This window comes from Gopherus flavomarginatus, chromosome 8 (assembly GCF_025201925.1).
Source record: "Gopherus flavomarginatus isolate rGopFla2 chromosome 8, rGopFla2.mat.asm, whole genome shotgun sequence".
Taxonomy (NCBI): Eukaryota; Metazoa; Chordata; order Testudines; family Testudinidae; genus Gopherus; species Gopherus flavomarginatus.
This window is the reverse complement of record NC_066624.1, coordinates 71,959,067-71,984,544: the sequence shown is the minus strand read 5'-3', so window position 1 is coordinate 71,984,544 and position 25,478 is coordinate 71,959,067. Positions and strand designations below refer to the sequence as shown.

Sequence of the window (25,478 nt, the reverse complement as noted above, 5' to 3'; positions counted from 1 at the left end):
TCACTAAGCCTCCCTCCAATATAACCACCAGGGTCAGCCTTCAAAGGGGCTGGTGAGAGATAAGAAAGGAAGGAGAAAAAAAGAGAAGAATTAAAAAAAGGCAGTGTTAAATAGAAAGAAGGATACAAAAGAAACTGAAATGGTGAGAGATCAGAGATAAGATTATCAGGATTTTCTGAATGCTAAGTAAATGGATATGAATGATGCCAAAGTACAATGATAATAAGGTCTTAAAAGTATGAAAGATATGACAGACAGCAGACAGGCTGTCTGTTGTCTGAAAACAACATTGCCATTAGGTCACATTCAGAGTTTTCCTCACAAGCATAAAGACAAGAAGCTTAATGGGTCTGATTCTCCTTTCCTTTACACCACTTTATTAATAGTAATTATTATTAGTATTATAACAATGGCATCTCTACTGGCCCCACTCAGGATTGGGGCCCCATTGTGTGAGGTGCTGTACATGAAGATAAATAATACATTTGGTGTTCCTATTACTTGCTTTCTGGTTTTTGTGTCTTTAGGAATCACATTATTAGGCATTTCTCCACAACCACAAGGAGCAGAAACTTACTTTTTAAAAAAGAAAAAGAAAGGTGAGAGTCTCGTGTGATCACATGATTCCAGTAATTGGAGATTTACTGAAAACACTAAATATCACAAACTCACAAAAAAAATTGTGAGTTGACAATGCTGGTTGCAGTTCATCAAGTAGGCCTGATAATGACAATATAAGGACAGTGGCATAGGTTGGTTTCCAGCTCACTGGAGATACTTTTGCAAATGCTCTTCCAATAACTTCTTCGTTCCTGGCAGGAAAACAAAATGTGTCATATCATGGTGTAGTACTGTGGAGCCTTGTAGAACTCTTTGGGAATAAACCAATGGAATACAATGTAACCCCCTGCACTAGAGAGTGTCCATATAGTGCTGTGGTATTCTAGTCCCTTTTGGATATTTGGTAGTGCGCTGTGTGTATCATATGAGCTAAGATCAAGTGAACTCTGCTGCAAGAGCTGGAGTGACTCTTGTTCTTTTTCTCTCATGAAATGTACACTTCTGCTAAGTATGCATGTGAGTGCTGGCAGAAAAAAACAGTAACCTACCTTGACCACCCCACCCCACAGCAGCTGAGGAGAGGAGAAAGGGACCCATTGCCCTGTGGGGCTTCCCAAGCTTGCAATGGGGGGTTCCTTTAGTCCAGGCCTCTTAGGAGGCAATTCAGCATTTGCCTGTAGATCCCACTGACAAAGGACATTCCCTCCATTGGTCTCACTGAGGGGCAGCTCTCTGTTGTCCTCCTATCATCCAGCTTTAGTGGTTGGCTCATGTCTCCTGCTTGCAGGTTCACTCTCCTGGCCTTCCCTCTGCAGACAGCCTCCAGACCATAGGTGCCAAGATTTGTGCGGCTCCCTGAGATATTTTAGGCAAATTTAATTAACTGATTTGCATATTTGCAAATAACTTGTCTATGACCATAGACTCTGATTTGTGTTCAATATGTCCGTTTCTGAGCAGTGGCACAAAACTTGGTACCTTTTAGGCTGAGGTAGGTAGGAGAGCAAGATACAGGATGCTCAGCAGGCTCAGCCCAGTCTGCTCTTTGCCTGATTCTCTTACCCTCATGACAACACTTCCTTTTCCTGGTAACATAGTGCCCTCTATTGACTTGAAGCTGAGCTGGGTCTGTGGCCCTCGCAGAATTTCATGTGACCCAGTCCTTTCCACCCAGCAGCTCATTTGAGGAAAGAGGACGTACCCATCCAATGATGAACCAACAGCTTCATTGCAATATTTAAGATTTGAATTTGAAAGAAACTGAGGGAGAGGGAACTAGAACTTGGGTGGTGTTTAATGTAATTTGATGTTAAAAGTGTTGATAATGGCACATTATGATTGAAAATGTAATAAAAATAAACTCAGGAAAGGTTATGATTTCCAGTGGCAACTGTAACTCCCTCCTGGCATGCATGCAGCAATTTGTACTATAGTACATGCTATTAAACTTCCTAGAGAGTTTACCTTTGGACTGAGAATAACTGCATGCACACAGCTAAAGACACACAATCAGACTGAGGGCAAAGTTCTGAAAAGCTGTAAGGGCCTGAAAATTAAAAGTTGAAATGAAAGGGCCTCCCCTCCTCAACCATAACTTTAGCATCACTACCTGACTGCTTTGTCCGCAGAAGCTGCAACTGTTCTCTATTTTAATCAGATTTTGATTTGAAGCCCATGGTAGTTATTTAATTGATTTAAAGAAAGTTTTGGTTCAAAATATCACTGCATTTTGGCTCTTGTGTACTTGGAGCAGTCTTTGTTTTAAGAGTCTGTGTACATGCATGGGTGTTTGTGTACAACGCTGCTGAAAATACTAATTCAGTACAGCAGTTCTACCTTTGTATTCATCCAAGCAGGAAGTCAGTCTGTTAACAATCACTCTATCTTTCCAACACCATCCCCCTGCCAGCCAAGAGGAGGAGTTTACTCATTACATACCAGTCACTGGCAGATCCCATCTTTTATTTAGGCTTTCTGAAGGCTGACAAAAGCATTTTGTTTCAACAGGAGCTCAGATCTTTATCAGCTTTTATTTGTTCACTTGGTAGAAATCTGAGAGGGAAAAGGTTCAGCCTGTACCTTGGATTGATACACGGTGGAAGACCGAAGGACTAAAACTTCAAAAGGAATTGGGTGTGCTGCAGGAACATGACGGAGGAATAAAACGCCAGCTGTGCTGATAAGTAAAGCCTCTGTGTACTTTACGTGTGTGTTTGTGGAAACCTGGCTAGAGAACACACACAAACTAGGACAGCTACGTCCCACCTTCCTAGAGGATCTGATCCAGAGACCTGAACAAGGGTAGGAAAGCAGGTTCTTTTCCTCCTCCCCTCTTTACAAGAAAAACAGGCTGTCAGAGTGATTGTTCATCTATTTATAAAGTGTTACATCAGCTAGCCAGGAAATTCTGTCTCCTCACCTCTTGTAGCCTTGTTTTCAAAAGTTACAGCCTGAACTGCTTTTCACCAGGGTTTATCTGCTTAAATTTACAGAGAGACAAGATACTCTGCTATGAGTTAAGTAGGTGGTGAGAAGCTGGGACAATAATAAAATGAGAATTAATTGATTTGTGCCAGCTGAGTTTGTGTCTACACTACAGAAGCAAAATGTTTTAGGTGAGGGGAGAGGAGATGAATGTTGTTGACACTTCTAGAAAGAAAATAACTTGAAATGCACTGTTTTGCTGAATATTGATTGAAAAATACTTAATATTTGTTAAAGGCAGAAAGAGTAAAGAGATTGAATTCTATCTGGATGGGGTATTAAATACTTAGCTGAGAGATTTGAGATTCTTTTATTTAAAAGACTTCCTGAGCTTTTTCATTTTTTAAGGTCTGTTAATAACACATTCTGGGAACCAGCTTCTGGCTAACGGTATGATTATTGTGACTAGTGTAGAAATGAAGGAGATGGCACTGACTTTCCATAGTTGTTTTAATTCCTATGGAAGCCCTGGGATTTCCCTCGCATTACAGGCACCACCCAAGGCAGAGTGCAGAAGCAGAACTGCAATATGGCCTGATCCTGTTCCCATATCATCAACAAAATTACCATTGGTTTCAGTTGGAGGAGAATTGGGCCTCCTTTTGTAGCCTGCCTCTCTTCCCACCCCCATGTGTGGTCTCCCTACTTGATAGCCCTGCATCCATGGATGGCTTTTCTCATCTTGTTAGCAATCTGCTCACTCAGTTTCCATTCAGTGGATGTCAATTGTATGAGTTCCTGATTCACATCCTCAGGGATGTAAATCCACTGCAGGTGCCTCTGTGTTCTTGGGGGGGGGGCACAAGTCCAAGGGACCTCACCAGAGCTGTTGCCCTCACAAGGGAAGAGTCAACAGCTTCAAGAGATGTCCTGTAAGGCGGTGGTGGAGGAGAAGCAGATAAGAGGGGGGCACCCTTGGGGAAAGCTGCCAAATTGCCATCTTCACTGCAGGAAGCCCCCTCCACCCTTGTCTGGGCATGTGGAACAGTGACTGGCAGCATCTTCAAAGTTCCACCCATCTGTCAGCTTGCTGCTTCTCCTGTTCTCCTCCAATGTGGGTTAGGGGCCTTCGGAGCAGCTATGGGGAGGGGAAGAATGTTCTGCTCACTCCCTTCATCAATTAAACTGTGTCCTAATTTTCTCTAGTGTTATCTGTTTCTTTAAACATTTTCCATATTTACTGTCCAAAGCTATAATCTGTAGTTCTTTAGTAACAGAAAGCATTTCATGTTGCTTGCTTGTCTTTAGCATACCAAGGTTTTCTCTGGATACCATCACTTTCCATGTTTCCTTCCCAGCTAAACTTCTCACTGGGCCTACCCCAACACTCACATTGTCTCAGGATGTGACTCCTCATGAAAGCATCCAATCAATAACCCGTGACTCAGTTTACCCAGCAGGCCAGACTCCCTCCCAAATAGGCCTCTGACTCCTAATGGCCAGAAGAGATTCTTGCTATAATGTGTCCCTTTCAGACACTACATTGTGTTGAGAGGTGTAGCATGCTGCAGGTTATTTTAGTTACAGAGCTGTTAAAGCATGAAGCAGATTGCTGAGAGTCTACTTATATATATACTTTACTTTTTGTAACCATTACATCCTGCAAGAGAGCTCATAAAACTTCAGTGGCACTACGTTTTGGGTATGCATTTGCATGTGATTGGGGCCTGTATTAAAATGATGCTTTGTAGGTGGTGTATCAGTAGCTGGTTTTATACCTAAACCTAAAAAACAATATGCCAGCGCTTGGTGATGTCAGAACAATTTGTCATGTTCTCAGTTAACTTTGTGGAGAATAAGAGTAGGCGACCTCCGAAACTGAGCTGGCAGCCAGCAAGGGTCAGGTCCATGGGCTGAAGAAATGCCTGGGGAAAAGGAAGTTGAAGTGCAGCAACTGAGCTCCTTGCAATCTTTCATCTTGTCTTTGCACAAGCACCAGTTTTTTGGTGGGAGCTCACACTTAATATCCCCATTGCTGGGTCCCCTATCTCTTTCTAATGCGATTGGCTCCACAGTTGGCAGCCGAAGTCTCCGGGACTCCTTCAGAGGGCAAGAGTGGTCAGGCATGGAGGTTGGGTTGTTTTGTTTTGTTTTTTAATTTAGAAATTAAAATAAAAAAATTGTCTTAATTTTTTTTAATGAAAATTAAAAAAAAAACAACTTTTGATTCAGAATGCTTCCGCAGTGCCTCCTGGGAATTGAGTTTGGGTGCATTATTGCCCCAATTCTCTTCTATGGGGCACACTGCCTAACCAGACAACATCTCCCAGGCTGCACTGTGGTCTCCCATCTTGGTGAATCACTCCAGTATCATGGGAGTCCCTAATCGTGGTGCATCATAGGAAGTGTGGTCCAAGTGGCGATCTGACTCAGAGGAGCATGAAGACTCCCATGAGGAACCACAGCAGCATTTCCCAGAGTGAAGTGTGTTGGTTTTCAGCGTGATGTTTTGGTTGAAAACAGAAAATGTCTGTTTTTGAGTGTTTGGTTTTTCAACATAAAGTCAAAATTTTCTGCCATAAGTAGAAACTTTTAATGAAAAACATTGTTTTGTCATGCTCAATTTCCCAGTCAAAAAACCATTTCAATTGAAGTGTTTTGGGTTTTTTTGGACAAGCCCTAGTAAAGAACCATAGAGAAGCTAGTGTTGTAGGGGGATAGAAAGACCCACCGGTGAAACATTCCCTGCCATATTATCCTAATGTAGAACTTCCTTCCACAGGATTTGGAAGCTTGCATAGGCCTTAAGATATCACCCTACAAGACTCTGCTTTGAGTAAGTGGCCCCTTTCGTACACTGCTAGTGTTAGCACCTGTGCAGTCCAGTTGACAAGCCAACAAGTTCATTTTGCACACTCATGACACACACATTTAAATGCAATGTTTTGAGAACCAGGAGAAAGATAAGCCGTGACATTGTACATTATATAAAGTTTCATCCTTGGCTCAATCTGTCACAAGTAATTGTATGCCCTATCATTTCAGCTTCCCTACTTCTACCGTAGATTTCCCTTCTCTTTCATACAGTGCTGCTTTAACAAAAAGGAAAGTTTATGGTGGATAGTAGTAACACGTGAGCTTTTTAGATTGGTCTATGAGAATCTCAAGTTAGGCTTGCCAAATATTAATGTGGATGTGTCTAGCATCTGGCACCGAGAGAGGCTAGAGAGAGGATACTGGATAGATGACCTCGGATCTACTCCAATATGGTCATTCTTATCTTCCTGTGTGCTGAAAAGTTTGCTCTGCCACATTTTTCTCCATAGGGTGGAACTTTATTTTAAAGATATTGTAAAAATATAAATAACCTTCTGACCTTCCTCACTTCCATTTTTTCCTCTACCTTATTCACCATTTCCTTTCCCTCCTGCTCACACTGTTATTTTCATAAACACTGATTGAGATACGCTAACCTACTATCCACTATTTCCATACTAATGTATGTGAGAGGAGAAGAATTTGCTGAACATTGCTGCTAGTTCTTTCCAACGCCCAATATCTCGCAGTAGTTAAGCCCTGACTTTTCACAGGTGCTGAGCTCCCATAGACATCATTGGAGTGATGGGTGCTTAGCATGCTGAAAATCAGAACCATAATGTGGCTAAGGAGTCACCGTCAACCAGGAGCCCCAGTTATAAGCACAGTTGACTTTTAATTGTGTAGTCTTAGGCATCAAGAAAGTGATTTTCAAACTGCAAGTATGGGCCATGAAGTGAATTACACTTGTTAAGGGAGCCCTTAAGATAAAGAGAGAGAATTTGTATTTAGGATCCACAAATAAATAGAGTGATTCTCTATATTTTCTGTATATGTGACCTCATTTTACTTCTTGGGGAATTTTAAAAACAATATATCTTTGTGCAATCAATAGAAACACTGTGGGCATTGAAACAGCTGTGGGAAGGTTGTTTATGAACTATTAAATTATTTTCAGGTAGCTTGGAATATGTAGTATGCTTGGCATACATTGTATGATTACCATAACCAGTCTTGCAAGGGATGATAAGCCAAACAGCCATCACTTCTACTTTTGAAGTATTGCTGGGGGTTTTTTATTTTATTTTTTTCATGTGAAAGGCTTCCTCACTGAGATGAAAAGATTCCCTCTCCCAAAAAACCCCCGGTGACCTAAGGCTTACACTATTACATCATCATTTTGGGAGTGACTTTTGTCTTATATAATCCCATTTTTTTCCATTTTAAACTCAGCTACCAAGATCAGTGCTCTCACCCTGCATTCTAGAAGGCAAGGTGCCATAAACAGACACTATGAAGTTAGCATACGTTACCCCACTATCCCTGAAGAGTGAGAACACTACCTCTGTTAAATCACAGGAATTAAAATTTTTTTTTTGTCTTGGGCTTCACATAAACACCATCTCTCAGAGCTGTGACCAGGAGGAAAATTATTTCATCGTGGTTCTGTATTGTCTTTGAATATGTAGAGAAGCAGTCTGTACCATGGAGGTATATTTCCAAGTGGTGGTAATCTTTGAAGGTCTGATCTGCATATTTATGAGCAGATTGCCCCTCTGATCTGCCTACAACCTCCTCTGCTCAGGTTATGCATGCTGTGACACAACTTTATTGGTGGGACCATGATCAGCCAGCATATGTGTGTTCATTACACAGTTTTTACACTTATTTGGGGAGAAATGATGCTTGACTCTGGCCTGGAACCAGAATCTAACCTAAAATGACAGATCTAACAGATAACCTAACTAGGATATTCAGCAGGTCACACCCTGCCTTCTGCCCAGCAGGTCACACCCTGTGAGCTGCCTTCTGCATAGCACTGTGTAAAATTACCTACTGATGGTATCCCAGTGGAACCACAGCTTGTAAAAATGAACAACTAAATAGGAAAATAGCATAGAAAAGTGAACATTGTGACAGTTCAACAATCTACAGCATCAGTTTAAAAAAATCCTGGAGAAAAGGGATTCTTCTTAAACAGTACAAGTAGAAGATTACTAGCTCACACAAAACAAAAAATTCAAAGATTTGTGGAATTGTGGCACCAGGAGACTGCACTTCAGCATCTATCCAGCCGTTCCCATTTTTCTTCTTTTTTAGATGGCTTATTAGCATATGAGGGTGTTAAAATTGTGAGACCCTGTCTTTTTTTTTGCCTCTCCTTTTCTCCATGAGAGAGTGGTGGTGGCAATGGGATTGTGAGATCACAGGAAGTTAATCTCTCCTCAACTAGTTTACTGTCATCTCATTTGTTGATGTCAAGTGAGGCAGGGGGGCTAGACACAGACAAACAGACTGGCTTTGGCTGTTGTATATTGGGAATAGTAGTAACCTCTATAGAGCAGGATGAAACGCATCTTCCTTTATAACACCATCATTGCTCTTTTTCAGTTGCTTAGAGCTCTCTCAAAACAAATTATTTGGGGGAGAGGGTTAAAATTTTCTCCACTTGGTCTCACTGTGCAGATAGATTTTATTTTTGGTTCCAGCAAACTCTATTCAGCCTTTTTCTTTTCTTTTCTTTTCTTTTTTTTTTTGAGTACAGATAGCTTGTTTAGCCTGATATATACTCAGATGAAAAACACAGCTTATCCCAAACCAAATTTAAACATAGCTTCAGTGCTTAAAATGGAGAGGTCATTAGCATGGCCTACACAAAGTGATGATATATTTCAGCTCCACATGCTCCTGCTACTGCCCCTTCCCCCATTATTTTTTTAACCAGCTGCACAAAAATATTAGCTTATGGAAATAACCACCTGTGTTCACTTACTTTCATATGCACCCACCATCAGACTACTGCATAGGTTTAAATATATAAAAGGTATCTTGCTCAGCTTGATTTTTTTTTTTAGTCTAAGGAAGACATGATTTGCAAATAAATTTCTGAAAATCTACTACCCATTCATTATGTACCCTCTTTGTGACCTCAGAAAATAATACTGCATTTAGCTTTTAATTAAAAATACCAATTAAGTAGAATAAGGAGATTACATAGGACAACTTGATGATGTCAGTCTATTCATGGGCTTCCTCCTAGAGCATAACAAATGCGAGGAATCATAGAAACGTAAGGCTGGAAGGGACCTCGAGAAGTCTAGTCCAGCCCCCTGTGCCATGGCAAGATCAAGTAACCTAAACCATCCCTGATAGGGCCTTTTCCAACTTGTTTTTAAAAGCTTCCCATGATGGGGATTCCACGACCTCCCTTGGAAGCCTAGGCTAGAGCTTAACTGCCCTTATAGTTAGGTTAGATATTATGAAAAACTTTCTAACTCTCCCTTGCTGCAGATTGAACCTAATATTTCTTGTCCGACTTCAGTGGACATGGAGAACAATTGATCACTGTTCTCTTTATAACAGCCCTTAACACATGGAAGACAAGTTAGCAGGTTCCCCTTCAGTCTTCTTTTCTCAAGATTAAACATGCCCTGTTTTTTTTTTTAATGTTTCCTCATAGGTCAGCTGTTCTAAATCTTTTATCATTTTTGTTGGTCTCCCCTGGACTTCTTCCAATTTGTCCACATCATTCCTAAATTGTGGTGCCCAGAATTGTTCACAGTACTCCAGCTGAGGCCTCACTAGTGCTGAATAGAGCGGGACAATTACCTCCTTTGTTTTACATACAACACTCCTGTTAATACACCCCAGAATCACATTAGCCTCTTTTGCAGCGGCTTCAAATTGATGACTCATATTCAGTTTGTGGTCCATTATAACCTCCAGATCCTTTTCAGCAGTCCTACCACCTAGCCAGTTATTCCCCATTTTGTAGTTGTGCATTTGATTTTTCCTTCCTCAGTGAAGAACTTTGCACTTGTCTTTATTGAATTTCATCTTGTTGATTTCAGACCAATTCTCCAAGTTGTCAAGGTCATCTTGAATTTTAAACCTGTCCTCCAAAGAGCTTGGAACCCCTCCCAGTTTGGTGTCATCTTCAGATTTTATAAGGATACTCTGTACTCCATTATCCAAGTCATTGATAAAAATATCAAATAGTACCGGAGCTAGGATCGACTCCTGCGGGATCCCATTAGAAAAACCCTCCCAACCTGACTGCAAACCAATGATAACTACTATTTGGGTATGTCTACACTACGGGATTATTCCAATTTTACATAAACCAGTTTTGTAAAACAGATTGTAATAAGTCCAGTGCACGCGGCCACACTAAGCACGTTAATTCGGCAGTGTGCGTCCATGTACCGAGGCTAGCGTCGATTTCCAGAGTGTTGCACTGTGGGTAGCTATCCCATAGTTCCCGCAGTCTCCCCTGCCCCTTAGAGTTCTGGGTTGAGATCCCAGTGCCTGATGGGGCAAAAAACATTGTTGCGAGTGGTTCTGGATACAGCCTCACCCCTCCCTCTGTGAAAGCAGCTAACAACCGTTTCGCGCCTTTTTTCCTGGGTGAACTGTGCAAACGCCATAGCACAGCAAGCATGGACTCTGTTCAGATCAAGGCCGCAATCGTGGATGTTGTAAACACCTCGCGCATTCTCATGCAGTCTGTGCTGAACCAGGACCTGCAAAGTCAGGCGAGGAGGAGGCGGCTACGGCAGAGCGGTGACGAGAGTGATGAGTACATGGACACAGAATTCTCTAAAACCGTGGGCCCCTGCACTTTGGAGATCCTGATGGTAATGGGACAGGTTCTAGCCATTGAGCGCCGATTTTGGGCCCGGGAAACAAGCACAGACTGGTGGGACAGCATAGTTTTGCAGGTTTGGGACGATTCGCAGTGGCTGTGAAACTTTAGCATGTGTAAGGGCACTTACATGGAACTTTGTGACTTGCTTTCCCCTGCCCTGAAACGCCAAAATACCAAGATGAGAGCAGCCCTCACAGTTGAGAAGCGAGTGGCAATAGCCCTGTGGAAGCTTGCAAAGCCAGACAGCTACCGGTCAGTCGGGAATCAATTTGGAGTGGGAAAATCTACTGTGGGAGCTGCTGTGATGCAAGTAGCTAAAGCAATCATTAAGCTGCTGCTACGAAAGGTAGTGACTCTGGGAAACATGCAGGTCATAGTGGATGGCTTTGCTGCAATGGGATTCCCTACCTGTGGTGGGGCGATAGATGGAACCCGTATCCCTATCTTGGCACCGGAGTACCAGGGCACCCAGTACGTACATTGCAAGGGGTACTTTTCAATGGTGCTGCAAGCACTGGTGGATCACAAGGGACGTTTCACCAACATCCACGTGGGATGGCCAGGGAGGGTTCATGACGCTCGCGTCTTCAGGAACACTACTCTGTTTAAATGGCTCCAGCATGGGAATTACTTCCCAGACCAGAAAATAACAGTGGGGATGTTGAAATGCCTGTAGTTATCCTGGGTGACCCAGCCTACCCCTTGATGCCATGGCTCATGAAGCCATACACAGGCAACCTGGACAGTAGTCAGTCAGGAGCTGTTCAACTACAGGCTGAGCAAGTGCGGAATAGTGGTAGAATGTGCATTTGGCCGTTTAAAGGCGCGCTGGCGCACATTACTGACTCGCTCAGACCTCAGCCAAACCAATGTCCCCATTGTTGTTGCTGCTTGCTGTGTGCTCCACAATCTCTGTGAGAGTAAGGGGGAGACCTTTATGGCATGGTGGGAGGCTGAGGCAAATCAGCTGGCCGCTGATTACGCGCAGCCAGACACCAGGGCGATTAGAAGAGCCCACCACGAAGCGATGCCCATCAGAGAAGCTTTGAAAACGAGTTTCATCGCGGGCCAGGGTACAGTGTGACTGTTGTGTTTGTTTCCCCTTGATGAACCCCCCCTCCCGATTGACTCATTCTCTGTAAGCAACGCACCCTCCCCCTTCAATTACAGCTTGCTTAAGGAAATAAAGTCACTATCGTTTAAAAATCATGTATTCTTTATTAAAAAGTCATTATAAAAAGAGGGAGAGAACTGACAAGGAATCCCGGGTGTGGTTTGGGAGGAGGACAGGAGAGAAGGAAAAGGCCACTAAAAAAATTTCTAAGTAATGACAGCCTTTTGGCTGGGCTGTCCATGGGGGTGGAGTGGGCGGGTGCACAAAGCCTTCCCCCACGCGTTCTTACACGTCTGGGTGAGGAAGGTATGGAATATGGTGAGGGGTGAAGGTGGTTACACAGGGGCTGCAGTGGCACTCTGTGACTCTGCTGCTGTTCTTGAAGCTCCACCATATGCTGCAGCATGTCAGTTTGATCACGCAGCAGCCCCAGTGTTGCATCCCGCCACCACTGATCTTCCTACCGCCACCTCTCATCTCGAGTGTCCCTCCTATCCTCACGTTGGTCCCTCCTGTCCTCACGGTCACAGGCATCTTTCCTGTAATTTGATACCACGTCCTTCCACTCATTCAGATGAGCTCTTTCATTGCGGGTCACTTCCATGATTTCAGAGAACATTTCGTCTCGCGTCTTTTTTCTCCGCCACCATATCTGAGATAGCCTTCGGGATGGAGTAGGGAGGCTTGAAAACTTTGCAGCTGCATGAGGAAGGGAAAAAAGGGAGAAAAGTATTTAAAAAGATACATTTTACAGGACAATGCTTATACTCTTTCACGGTGAACAACACTATTCACCTTACATAGCACGTGATTTCACTACAAGGTCGCATTTTGCATCTTAATATTGAGTGCCTGCGGCTCTGGTGTTAGAGATCTCACAGACGCAGGTCCAGGCAGCAGAATTCAGCTTGCATGCGTCCATGGTAAGCCATTGTCTTTCGACTTCTGCAGCCTTCATATACACAGTGCCCTCTTTTCCCAAATACCAAGCAAATCCCGTTCAGTGCTGCTTGTTTCCTGTTAACGTGCAACAGCAGAAACCACCCCCCCATCCAATTCTCTGAGATGATTGCTTTACCCCTCCCCCCACTGCGTGGCTGGTAGCAGGGAAGATCCCTGCTAGCCAAACGTGAAAAAGCTCAACTCTATTCCCCGCCTCCCTTCTTCCCGCTTGGCTATCTGCAAGGAAGGATTTCTTTTAAGCTACAGGCAAACAGCCCAGTAGGAATAGCCATCTCTGTCCCCTTAATTAAATTTCTGAATTTCAACCAGATTACCATGAACGATATCACTCTCCTGAGGATAACACAGCAAGATAAAGAACGGATATTGCTTGAATGCCAGCAATCACTGGGACCATACACAGCTAGGCTTTGTCATGCAATGATACCAGATTACTTGCTACATGCATGGCGTGGTCAAGTGTCCTACCATGGAGGACGGAATAAGGCTGCTTTGCCCAGAAACCTTCTGCAAAGGCTTTTGGAGTACCTCCAGGAGAGCTTCATGGAGATGTCCCTGGAGGATTTCCGCTCCATCACCAGACATGTTAACAGACTTTTCCAATAACTGTACTGGCCACAAATGCATCCCAAGTCCTCAGGGCAAATTAATTATTAAAAAACACTTGCTTTTAAACCATGGTTTATATTTACAAAGGTACACTCACCAGAGGTTGCTTCCATGGCTTCATTGTCTGGGCTAGTGGCTTGGGAGGGCTGGGAGGGTAATTCCATCAGGGTGAGAAAAAGCTCCTGGCTGTTGGGGAGAACAGAGTGCTGTGTGCTCTCTGCAAGCTCAACCTCATCTTCCCCGTTTGCAGAATCCTCAGCCATGGCTGAGATTACCACCCCCACCTCAGAATCCACGGACAAGGGTGGGGTAGTGGTGGCGGACGCCCCTAGAATTGCATGCAGCTCAACGTAGAAGCAGCATGTTTTCGGCCCTGCCCTGGACCTTCCCTTTACTGTTTTGGTTTTCTGGTAGGCTTGTCTGAGCTCCTTAACTTTCACTCTGCACTGCACTGAGTCCCTGGTGTGGCTTTTCTCCGTCATGGCCTTGGAAATCTTTTCAAATGTTTTTTCATTTCGTCTTTTGGAACGGAGTTCTGTTAGCACAGAATCCTCTCCCCATATAGCGATCAGATCCAGTATCTCCTGGGCGGTCCATGTTGGAGCTCTTTTTCGATTCTCCGGAGACTGCATTGTTACCTGTGCTGATGAGCTCTGCGTGGTCACCTGTGCTGGTGAGCTCTCTACGTTGGGCAAACAGGAAATGAAATTCAAAAGTTCGCAGGGCTTTTCCTGTCTACCTGGCCAGTGCATCCGAGTTCGGATGGCTGTCCAGAGCGATCACAGTGGTGCACTGTGGGATACCGCCCAGAGGCCAATACCGTCGATTTGGGGCCACACTAAACCTAATCCGATATGGTAATACCGATTTCAGCGCTACTCCTCTCGTCGTGGAGGAGTACAGAAACCGGTTTAAAGAGCCCTTTATATCGATATAAAGGGCCTCGTTGTGTGGACGGGTGCAGCGTTAAATCGGTTTAACGCTGCTAAAATCAGTATAAATGCGTAGTGTAGACCAGGCCTTTGAGTATCAGAGGGGTAGCCATGTTAAAGCAGCAAAGAGTTCTGTGGCATCTTATAGACTAACAAATGTATTGGAGCATGAGCTTTCATGGGTGAAAACCCACTTCATCGGATGTATGTAGTGGAAATTTCCAGAGGCAGGTATAAATATGCAAGCATCAGGCTAGAGATAACGAGGTTAGTTCAATCACGGAGGATGAGGCCCTCTTCTAGCAGTCGAGATGTGAACACCAAGGGAGAAGAAACTGCTTTTGTAGTTGGCTAGCCATTCACAGTCTTTGTTTAATCCTGAGCTGATGGTGTCAAATTTGCAGATGAATTGAAGCTCAGCAGTTTTTCTTTGAAATCTGGTCCTGAAGTTTTTTTGCTGCAGGATGGCTATCTTTAAATCTGCTATTATGTGTCCAGGGAGATTGAAGTGTTCTCCTACAGGTTTTTGTATATTGCCGTTCCTAGCATCTGATTTGTGTCTATTTATCCTTTTCCATAGGGACTGTCCAGTTTGGCTGATGTACATAGCAGAGGGGCATTGCTGGCACATGTGTGGTCTTTCAACCAGTTGTGCACCCACCTCATAGTAAATTTATCTCAGCCACATTTCTCTAGTTTGCTTATGAGAATTCTATGCAGAAGTGTGCCAAAAGCCATACTAAAATCAAGATGTATCACATCACTGCTTCCTTCCCCCGCCATCCACTAGATCAGTAATCCTATCAAAGAAGGAAATTAAGTTAGTTTGGCATGATCTGTTCTTGACAAAAGCATGCTGACTATTCCTTATAACCCTATTATACTCCCGGTGCTTACAAATTGCTTGTTTAATAATTTGCTCCAGTATCTTTCCAGCTCCTGAAGTTAGGGTGACTGGTCTACAACTCCGTGTGTCCTCCTTGTTCCCCTTTTTAAAGACAGGTGCTATGTTTGGCCTTCTCCAATCTTCTGGGACCTCTCCCATCCTCCAGGCATCCTCAAGATCATTGCTAATGGTGCCGAGATTGCTTCTTTAAGGACCCTAGGATGAATTTTATCAGGCCCTGCTGACTTGAATACATCTAACTTATCTAAATATTCTTCAACCTGTCCTTTTCCTATCTTGGCTTACATTTCTTCCCCCGGTTGTCAATATTAATTGTGTTGAGGATCTGGTCATCATTAACCTTTTTAGTGAAGACTGAAGCAAAATAGGCATTAAACATCTCTACCTTCTTAATGTTATCTGTTATTAGCTCTCCTTCCCTGCTAAGTAGAGGACCTACACTTTTCTTCATCTTTCTCTTGCTCCTAACATATTTAAAGAACCTCTTCTTATTGCCTTTTATCTCCCTTGCCAGGTTCATTTTGTGCCTTAGTTTTTCTGATTTTGTCCCTACACACTTCTGCTCTTTTTCTCTACTCTTCCTTATCAATTTATGCATGTTTCCACTTTTTGTGGGATTCCTTTTTGATTTTCAGGTCATTAAAAAGATCCTGATGGCACCATATTGGTATCTGGGGGAAGGGATAGCTCAGTGGTTTGAGCATTGGCCTGCTAAACCCAGGGTTGTGAGGGGGCCATTTAGGGAACTGAGGTAAAAAGTTGTCTGGAATTTGGTCCTGCTTTGAGCAGGGGGTTGGATTAGATGATCTGCTGAGGTCCCTTACAACTCTGATATTCTATGATTCTTTCTTTTGGAGTGGAATTGTTTGAATTCAGTTGTGAATTTAATATTGTCTCCTTGAGGAACTGCCAGCTCTCTTGAGCTCCTGTTTCCCTTAGATTTTCTTTCCATGGCATCTTACTTACCAGTTCTCTGAGTAAGAGTCTGCTTTTTTGAAGACCATAGAAATGATGAAAGTATCCTCTAAACTTTGTCTGTTTCATAGAATATGAAAGTAATTGAATTACCTTCAAGCTGCAGCTCAGCTCTCAAAATGATAGAGACTTCCTGCTGAGACTGTTGGGTTCTGAACCTTAATTGATTCCATGATGAACTTTCCTATAGTTACCTTAAGTGATGTTTACAGTGCTTCCTTTCTTTTAGTGTCAAATATCCAGTTACCAGAAACCTTAATGAAAGCAACCACACAGAATAGGTCAGATGCTCACTTGGTATTAAACTCTAGTTCATAGTTCACTGTAATTGAACTATGCCAGTTATATATACCCACTGAAGATCTGGACCAAAGACTGCTTTTTAAAATAGTAATGATCAGTTTTATACTGACAACACTTTGTATTTTCAAAGCACTGAATAAATATTAGGCTGACTGTTAGTTAATTTATTGTATTATTCATTGGATGAATTTGTACTTGTTTGTTTCTGTGATGGGAAGATAAAAGCCTCCTAAACATGCCATATATTTTTGCTGTTAGAATTACTGGACAGTTATTCTAGTTTGTGTGACAAACTATGTGTGAATTATGACCTAAGCCTGAACAGAATTTTTGAGGTTGGGATAACTTTCCCTACATGATCGTAAGTTTTCTTTTTGGTGCACCTCTGCACTTTCTTCTTGAAAGAGATGCTGGGAACACCGAAAATTTCAGAGAGAGTGAGTTTTCATAAGATTTCTGGCATAATTGTATAGACTCTGTATGTGTTTGGCTAAATAGTACCATTTCTGGGTGCTTTCTTTGCTTATAGGAACTGAGCATCCAGATTTCTTAAAGTTCACTTGTCACCTGTTTGTACCCATGTAGTATGATCATTTTATAACCCAGTATGAAAGTTCCTTATTCTTCTGACAATCAAAGGTACAGTACAGTAGATGTCATTTAAAAAAAAAGACTGCTTGGTCATAGCTACAAGTTGAAAACAACTATTTCAATTACAAACATGGGTTAGAGTCTTAGTTACATAATTTTAAAAATCCACCAAATTCCAGGGCTGCAGTTGGTGCAGTTTTGTGTACTGGGGGAGCTTTATACCATCTTCCCATTTCCCTATGATTCGCAGCCAGTTCAGATCGCAACATGATTTAAAGCAGTCTAAGGATTGCAGTAAGTTGTGCTGGTTAGTAATGGCTCCTGTGGTTGGGGGTGGGAGGCATTTCACAGCTGGAAATTGCCAGAGCTCAGTAGCACTTTGGCCACACTCCGTTACCTGGCCATATCTCCTATGCTATGGCCTGCTTTTCTGCTTTTTATTCTTCCTTTTTATTGTGGGCATAAATAAATGGTAAAATTAAGATAACATGAGGTGGAAAGAAAAATATTAATGTAATTGGTGGGGGAAGCAGTCACATGGGTCACAGCTGGATAAAGAATACTGTGTAAACAACATATGAAACAAATGGGATTGCATGAGATCTTAATGAGAGAAGTTCTGGAGGGCATTTGGTTTTTTAATGCAGTTCCCAATTTATGCATTAACTTTAAAAGGTAACTGTGTGCTCATATATCTGTCATATGAATTGTTCATAAAACTAGTAATTTTTTCCATGAGTAAGATGCTTTGTTCCTCTTCCTGGTCTGCCATAGCCAATATTTCTAAGTAATTATGATTTAGCAGCAACTGTAGGAAAGGCTTTGAACTAGTCTCCTGATTCCATTGCAGCCTCCAGAACTCTGAGCTGGCTGTTCCAGAGGCAGCATACCACTCAGTGATTAATAAAACTTGTGGGAAGTGGGCATAGCAATCACAGCCTCATGTGCTATTGGAAATACTGATTTACTACAACTGTTGGACCAGCAGAATGATACAGGATCATACAGCACCTCTGGACAGTGTACCAGGTTCGTAGCTAATGATGTAGCATTCAGAAAATAATGTAATTAAGAAAGTAATTACTACCTGACAGTGACAAGTAGTCTGGAATGCTGGTCTGAGTATCTGCTCTTTTCCACAGCACCAGGAAGTAATGGAAGTTTGGCTGTTAACCAGAAACTCTAGTGTGGTTTTCAAGTTCGTACTTAGTTCATCTAATTTTTTTTTTTTGAGGTGGGAATGGGGGGAAGAGTGGGCTTTTCTTTAGACTAAAGAACTTCAGCTCAATGTAAGAGAGTGTTTTTTTACTGATATAACAAAAATCATTTGATACCAGTTTTAAAACTGACACCAACAAAAAATTTGAAAAATAACTCGACAAATGATGGGCCTCTGCCAAATACCTTTCCAAAGTTCATATTTAGCTGGCCAGTTTGGATAAAAGCACTGGAAAGAAATTAAGTTAGTACTTTAATAAAAGTCCTTTTAATATCCTTACAATTATATCAGATAGGAAAAACTGAGTGAGGGGAAAAAAGAGTGAAAACAAAACCTTGGAAAAGTGTAGCCAACCTAGATAGCAAGGTTAGTTAAAAAGATGGAATGAACTGGAACACAGTAAGATGCACGATATCTGACATGAACAGAGCACATACTCTGGTTTGGAAAGACCATTGGACTCAGTGGGACTACTCCCATGTATGAAGTTATTCACATATGTTTGCAGTTCTGAGGTCTAAATGTTCAGAATTTGAGACAACTGATATTTTTCTATGCAGTAATAATGCAGATTGCTATTCAAGATCCTCATTATGTAGAATGTTTATCCATCATAGAAAAATTCAATGAATCACTATATGTGGAATCTTTTTCTTTGGACTATAAGGGCTTCATAACTGAAAGCAATAACAATAAAGTTGCCATAGAGGCATTCATTCTGATTTTAGTAGACTTAAATTATCAGCCTTATCATAGTTATGTAATGTGGTGTTAATGTTGATTTTTTTGCACTTAGCAAATGTGAATTGGTCATTTGCTGCTGAATGATGCAATGAACCAGTAATGTTTTTATTCAGTTAAGCAGGGTGCTGCTTCTGTCAGAAGTAAACATATCCATGATTACGGATCAGATGTGGATAAAATTTTGTATCCATGCAGGGCTCTAAGCATCACAAGATGATTAACACAGCAATGGTATGACAAGGAGCAAAACTGATAAGTAATATTAGAGCAGTGTTAACCCCTGAAGTGCTTTGGAATTTACTGTGATGTGAACTCTTATATTATCTGCCTTGAAGGTACACAGGTACAATTCACATTGAATTCATTCACAGAATTGTGACTTATTGAATCTGAGTCCTGAACTGGGCCCAGCAGCTCTGATACATTGTTTATTTGCTCATTTATGATGCATCAGAATGAGTTCACTTTAAAAGGTTACCCTGACTGCTGTTGAGGAATAAGAAGGGGTCTTAATTTGGGATGTCAGAAAGATCCAGTCCAAGGACCATTTAAATTTTCATATTTGAGTAGATGTTGTTGGACCCTAAGTTATGAAAGATATGTAGAATGCTTTTTGAGTCAGTCTAAAGCATTTTTCTTCATTATGGACTTCTTTTCAATGAAAAATTCTCTGAGAATTTGATAGCTGAATTATCACTCCATCACTTGCCTTCTATACAAAAGATAGGTAAGTTTGTGTGATATGTTTAAGCACAAACACACATACCCTTGAGTCCAAATACTAAATGGCTTAGCTTAAAATCAATTTTAGGGACTTATTCTAGGCAAGAAATATCATGTTTATATTTTAAATTTGCATCCAAATCACATATATTTGGACTGATATGCCAACAGGCCTTTTAGTGGCATCTCTCCCAAGCAGCTGATACCCAGGATGGACTACTCCATTCACACAGTCTGATTAAAACTCTCTGGTATAAATTTAAGTTAATGAGGGAACGTTTAAAGTGGAATAACCTTCCAAGTAAGGTGGTAGAATCAAGTAAAACTATTGTATTTAAGCAAAAACTGCATGACTATGTGGAAATCGAGTTTAAAAGGTACTAGGTCTCAATGCAACTCCCACTGAAATATGAGTCTTTCCAGTGGCTTAAAAGAGAATTTGAATGGGCTAAGTTTTGTGTTTGCAAGTAGCCAACCTCCCATTCCAGGGTAAGCAGGGACTCTCCCTGATTCTTGTTTTGTTTCTTCCTTCATCCTAGGCTGAATGTTAGTTGGGTAAGTTGCGAGGGAGCAGGGTGGTGTATGTGCATACTTTTTATTTATGTATTTAGTCTTCCCATTGCACACACATTAATACAATCTTAAAGATTTAAGTGTAAATTTGAAAGGTAAGTCCAAAAGTTACATAGGACAGAAGGGACAGTGTTGTCATCAAGCCATCCAGACCTACTTCTGGTCCTGTACAAATACTCAATTATGAATACATGCTTAACCTGTCAGGCACAAATCTGATTCTCCCCTCCCATACAGCGTTGGAGGAGACATACCAATGAGCTTATATCAATGGGGCACTGGTATAAGAGACTTGGACTGCTACAGCCTGCTCTTATGATTGAAATAAATAATGAAATTCCCATTAACTTTCATAGTCACAGGTTTGTGATTGAATTGCCTGAATACGCCAATATTTTTAAAACTGTGGAAAATAGATTTACATTTTGGTTTATTCTGATCTTTCCTAGAGTTTCTAATGGAGATTGTGACAAAGTTATCTATAGACTTGAAACTAGTGTAACATGTTATAGATGGAATATGAAAGCGAGAAGTTCTTTCCCAGCTGAAATGCTGGTTTACTAGAGAATAGTATATACTTTTGATAGAAAAGCTGACCTACAGGAATATCCTACTTTTCTGTTTAATCATAAGTTTGTATTTCTTTGGTAAGCACAAAAAGATTTGAATGGAAATATACATTGATATTTATTTGAAATTAAAATAGGTTTATAAATATATATGTATAGATTCCTATCTTTTAAAACCTATTTTAATTTTAAATGAAAAATACTAGCAATAAATTGAATACCTTTTTTGTTTGTTTTTTACATTTCTCGACTAGTTTTCCGCAAATATTTTTCTCATAGTAATTTCACACAAGTCTAAAAATGTAAAGCCTTCCTAAGTGTGAGTTTTAGTCATGTAAACTGTTATATGAAAACATTACTAATGTAGAATTATGAGATATTGTTGTTCCCCTCTCTATAGCGGTGATGAGGCCTCAGCTAGAGTACTGGGTCCAACTTTGGGCATCACACTTCAAGAAAGATATTAAAAAAATAGAAAGAGTTCACAGGAGACCAACAAAATTGATAAGAGGTTTAGAAAGCCTGACCTGTGAGGGAAGGTTGAAAGAATTCGACATGTTTAATCTAAAGAAAAGAAGGATGAGGGAGGACATAACAGTCTTCAAATATGGGAAAAAATTGTTATAAAGAGGATGGTGATCAATGTTCTCCATGTCCACTGAGGGTAGGACAAGTAGTAATTGCTGCCTAAAAACTAAGCCTAGGGAGATATAATTTAGATATTCCTAAAAGGTTTCCAAATAGAACAAGAGAGTTTGTGGAATCCCCATCATTGGAGGTTTTTAACAGTAGGTTAGAACAGTGCTTCTCAGAGTTGGGCCGCTGCTTGTGCAGGGAAAGCCCCTGCTGGTTCGGGACGGTTTGTTAACCTGCTACATCCACAGGTTCGGCTGATTGCGGCTCCCACTGGCTGTGGTTTGCTGCTCCAGGCCAATGGGGGTTGCGGGAAGTGGCACAGGCTGAGGGATGTGCTGGCCACCCTTTCCACAGCCCCCGTTGGCCTGGAGCGGTGAACCATGGCCAGTGGCAGCTGCGATCAGCCGAACCTGCAGATGTGGCAGGTAAACAGACTGGCCTGGACTGCCAGGGGCTTTCCCTGAAGAAGTGGTGGAATGACTTTGAGAAGCACTGGGTTAGAAAACATCTGTCAGGTATAGTCTAAGTAAATTAATCCTGCATCAGCATGTGGGGATGGACTAGAAGACCCCTTGAAGTCCCTTCCAGCTGCATTTCTATGATTCTGTGATTCTGAACAGGTATAATCTGATGATGATTTATGTTGGAAATCTATAGGAAATATTTTGAAAACTGAAGTACATTTTGCATTACAATGTATTTTTTAAAATAAATCATGGCTGGTTATATGTTCTCTGTAAATGGTGCCAGAGGGTTAGGGTGTCATTTTCAGGTGTCCAACACCCTTAGCCACTTGAAAATACTATTCCTCTCCATATCCATATTCGAATTTCATTGACTGTTGTCTGAAAATTAGTTGTAGAGCTTTTTGAAGTCATTAAAAGTGGTACCTGTGAATGTCCTTTTCAGTTGGTTCAAGGACAAAGTTAGTGTGTGTTAAAAATTAAAGTTTTAACTTACAGTTAAAATGTAGCATGTTTGTACCAGTTGTCTAGTGCCATTAGTAAAAGTGTTAGATTCCAATGGAGTGGTTAGAGGCAGTTTGTTTTAATTGGATTACGTCAATGTTTTGCTTCAGCAACTCAGTGTAGCTTTATGGTGAGGATCATGGCAGTTGGAACAGGCTCAGCTGACAGCACTGTGATACACACACACACACACACACACACACACACACACACACACACAGAGTATATTGATATAAAGCTATAGATAGCTATATAAACCCCCATATATTGGTTGGAATAAAAATAATCACCTCATGTCTGCCTTCCACGTTCTTCTTTTCCTAGCAGATCCTCTCAGACAATATGAAATGTTAAGGGACTACACTGTTGTTTAGGGAATCCTCTGTGCCATTGTAGACAGGCAACTAGATCACCATCATAAAGTTATAATTGCCTTTGAAACTGCATTTGCTTCAGAAAGAAACACAGGCAATAGCTGAATCAGAGGTATGACCATTTTTGTCTCTCTCACTCACACTAACCACCTGTAGAGGAACTTCTGTAGAAGTGGTTCTGAATCTTTCCAGACTACTGTATCACTCTGGGGAGTCTGATTTGTATTCATTACCCCAAGTTTCACCTCACTTAAAAACTGCTTGTTTACAGTATTAGACATAAAAATACAAATGTGTAACACACACTGGTACTGAAAATTGCTTACTTTCTCATTTTTACTGTATAATTCTAAAATAAATCAATTGGAATATAAATATTGTACTTAGGTTTCAGTGTATGGTATATAGAGCAGTATAAACAAGCCATTGTATGCAATTTTAGACTTCGCTAGTGCTTTTTATGTAGCCTGTTGTAAAACTAGGCAAATATCTAGTTGAGTTGATGTACCACCTGGAAGACCTTTGCATATCCCTGGTTGAGAAGCACAGTTCTGTAGGACTGGGAATAAAGGGAGTTGCTGGAGAGGTAGCACTCCCTTCCCATGCGCCGGGAGGGATTGGTTGAAGAAGCCTGGGAAGGGGATGTGAAGAAATTTCTGATTGGCAGACATGAAGGGAGGGCTAAACACTTATTCTTACCATCATCACCTTCCTGTATCAGGAGCTTACCTCCAAACTCAGATAAACAAAATACTGACTAACAGCTGTTGCTATTGCGTACAGCTTCCTAAATTAAAAAAATAAGATTGCTAGCTGAAGTAGAATTTTTCAACTAGCCTAGAAGCTGGTGAGTCTTTCTGCTACCCCAGTCAAGACTGACCTAGAGCCCTGGTATCTGAATTTTAAAAATCTGAAGGTTTAGTAACTCTTTAACCAGTCAAGAAAAAGTATGGCTGTAGTAGCTTCCTCATTCCTGTGAAAAACTCCAGAAAACTCCACTCACCATTAGTAAAGCTCTGCACAGATAGCTGCAACTAGCCAAAAGCACACCCAGAAGCTGCTTGTAGGCAGTTCACTCTGTCCAATAGAAGGACGTGTGCACCTTCCCCACCAGGGGGAACCAAGAGGCATCTGGAAAGTAGCACTTCTGCACATATCTTCACTGAAGCACTCTTTACAGCTCCAAACACAGAGGAGGGTATTGATAGTCTCATGACAATCAGAGTGCAAATTTCAAACTCCCATCCACTGGCTGCTGGAGAAGCACTGCCCTGAGCAGGGCAGGCTCATTCTGAAAAGATGTTTACTTTGTTTCTATGCTGATGCCATTCATGTATGAAGAGCCAGCATCTGTTATTGAAATAGGTACAATAACCATTGTGTGGTCTAGTTTTACCCACTCACCCTCATCACTGACTTGCTGAGTTTCTTTCTCTTCCCACTATCAGCCACCAGCTCCCTTCCTTCCTTCCTCTGCTGTTTGTCTTCTGGAGAAGACAATTAGCATCTCTTGAGCAAGTCCTGTTACGGATGCCACAAACACCATCAAGAGGTCATGGAAAACCTGTTGAGGGATAGAGCATGCTGGTGGCCATCGGTTTTTGGGGTGAAGTCTGTAGAGTTTAGTAAGGAAACTGGTACCTTTACTCAAAAAGGAAGATATTAGTCAGAAAAAGCTGCCATTACAAGCATACAGAATGGAGTAAAAAGCACTCTACTTCTGCCTTTCATATAGAACTTAAGTGGTTATGTCACTGTTCACAAACCAGCAGTCCTTCAGTGACTTATTGTAGAACCATATCTGTGAGGCAGTCTTGTCACAATACAGTATTAAAATCCATAACAAAAGGCAAATGTCACCGTAAGAGAATTTTTTAACAGTGCCCAAACCCCATAAAAATAGAGAGTAATAGTTGTTATTCTCTTATCTTTTCAAAATACAATCAGATTTAAAGTGATTCTGTAAACATGGCCTTGTAGGGTTGCATGTTTGTTGTTGCTCACTGATTTCCATATTAAATAAGCTCTGCTTACATGTGTAGGTAGGTTAATGGTCCCACTATTGTGGGGAACTTTCCTGGCTTCTGCACTACCCCGCTGAAGTGGGCTAGTGAAAGGATCTGAGTCTTCACTCCCACTTCCTTTAACCAGAGGCCTGCCTGACCTTGAGGACTCCTCTTCCACTCTTCTATCTAACTAGGGTGACCAGATGTCCCAATTTTATAGTGTATATATATAATTTATATATAATTAGTATAATAAGCCAACCATTCCCAGTTTCTAGGCCTGAGAATGGTTGGGTCATTACACTAATTAAATCTATTTCCGTATGTTAAATTCTCCTCACACCTTCTATGGGTCATCTTAATTATCACTTCAAAAGTTTTTTTTCTCCTGCTGATGATAGCTCATCTCAATTGATTAGACTCTTCCTGTTGGTATGCATACTTCCATCTTTTCATGTTCTCTGTATGTAAAAATATCTCCTGTCTGTGTGTTCCAATCTGTGCATCTGAAGAAGTGAGCTGTAGCTCACGAAAGCTCATGCTGAAATAAATTTGTTAGTTTCTAGGGTGCCACAAGTACTCCTGTTCTTTTTGCAGATACAG

The 25,478-nt window shown here is 41.5% G+C and overlaps 2 protein-coding genes across 6 annotated transcripts in view; one reads left to right on the top strand and one right to left on the bottom strand.

Moving 5' to 3' along the window:
- The first annotated feature begins 2,529 nt into the window (after positions 1-2,529).
- Positions 2,530-25,478, top strand: part of PIK3CB (phosphatidylinositol-4,5-bisphosphate 3-kinase catalytic subunit beta) — a 223,008-nt gene continuing 200,059 nt past the window's right edge. Inside the window, exons 1-2 of one of the 2 annotated variants that reach the window (XM_050964000.1) lie at positions 2,530-2,862; positions 17,914-18,092. The gene's annotated coding sequence lies outside the window, so the exon portion shown is untranslated. The remainder of the gene's footprint in view (positions 2,863-17,913; positions 18,093-25,478) is intronic. The other variant, XM_050964001.1, reaches the window with a different exon arrangement.
- Positions 11,924-25,478, bottom strand: part of LOC127056370 (uncharacterized) — a 116,175-nt gene continuing 102,620 nt past the window's right edge. For 3 of the 4 annotated variants that reach the window (XM_050964144.1, XM_050964143.1, XM_050964145.1), the window contains 2 exons: positions 13,453-15,087; positions 11,924-12,482 (listed from right to left, as the gene is read on the bottom strand). In XM_050964144.1, coding sequence (XP_050820101.1) covers positions 12,244-12,482; positions 13,453-14,107 — 894 coding nt within the window. In that variant the 5' untranslated portion in view covers positions 14,108-15,087 and the 3' untranslated portion in view covers positions 11,924-12,243. Of the gene's footprint in view, positions 12,483-13,452; positions 15,088-22,785; positions 22,912-25,478 lie in introns of those variants that run through there. The other variant, XM_050964146.1, reaches the window with a different exon arrangement.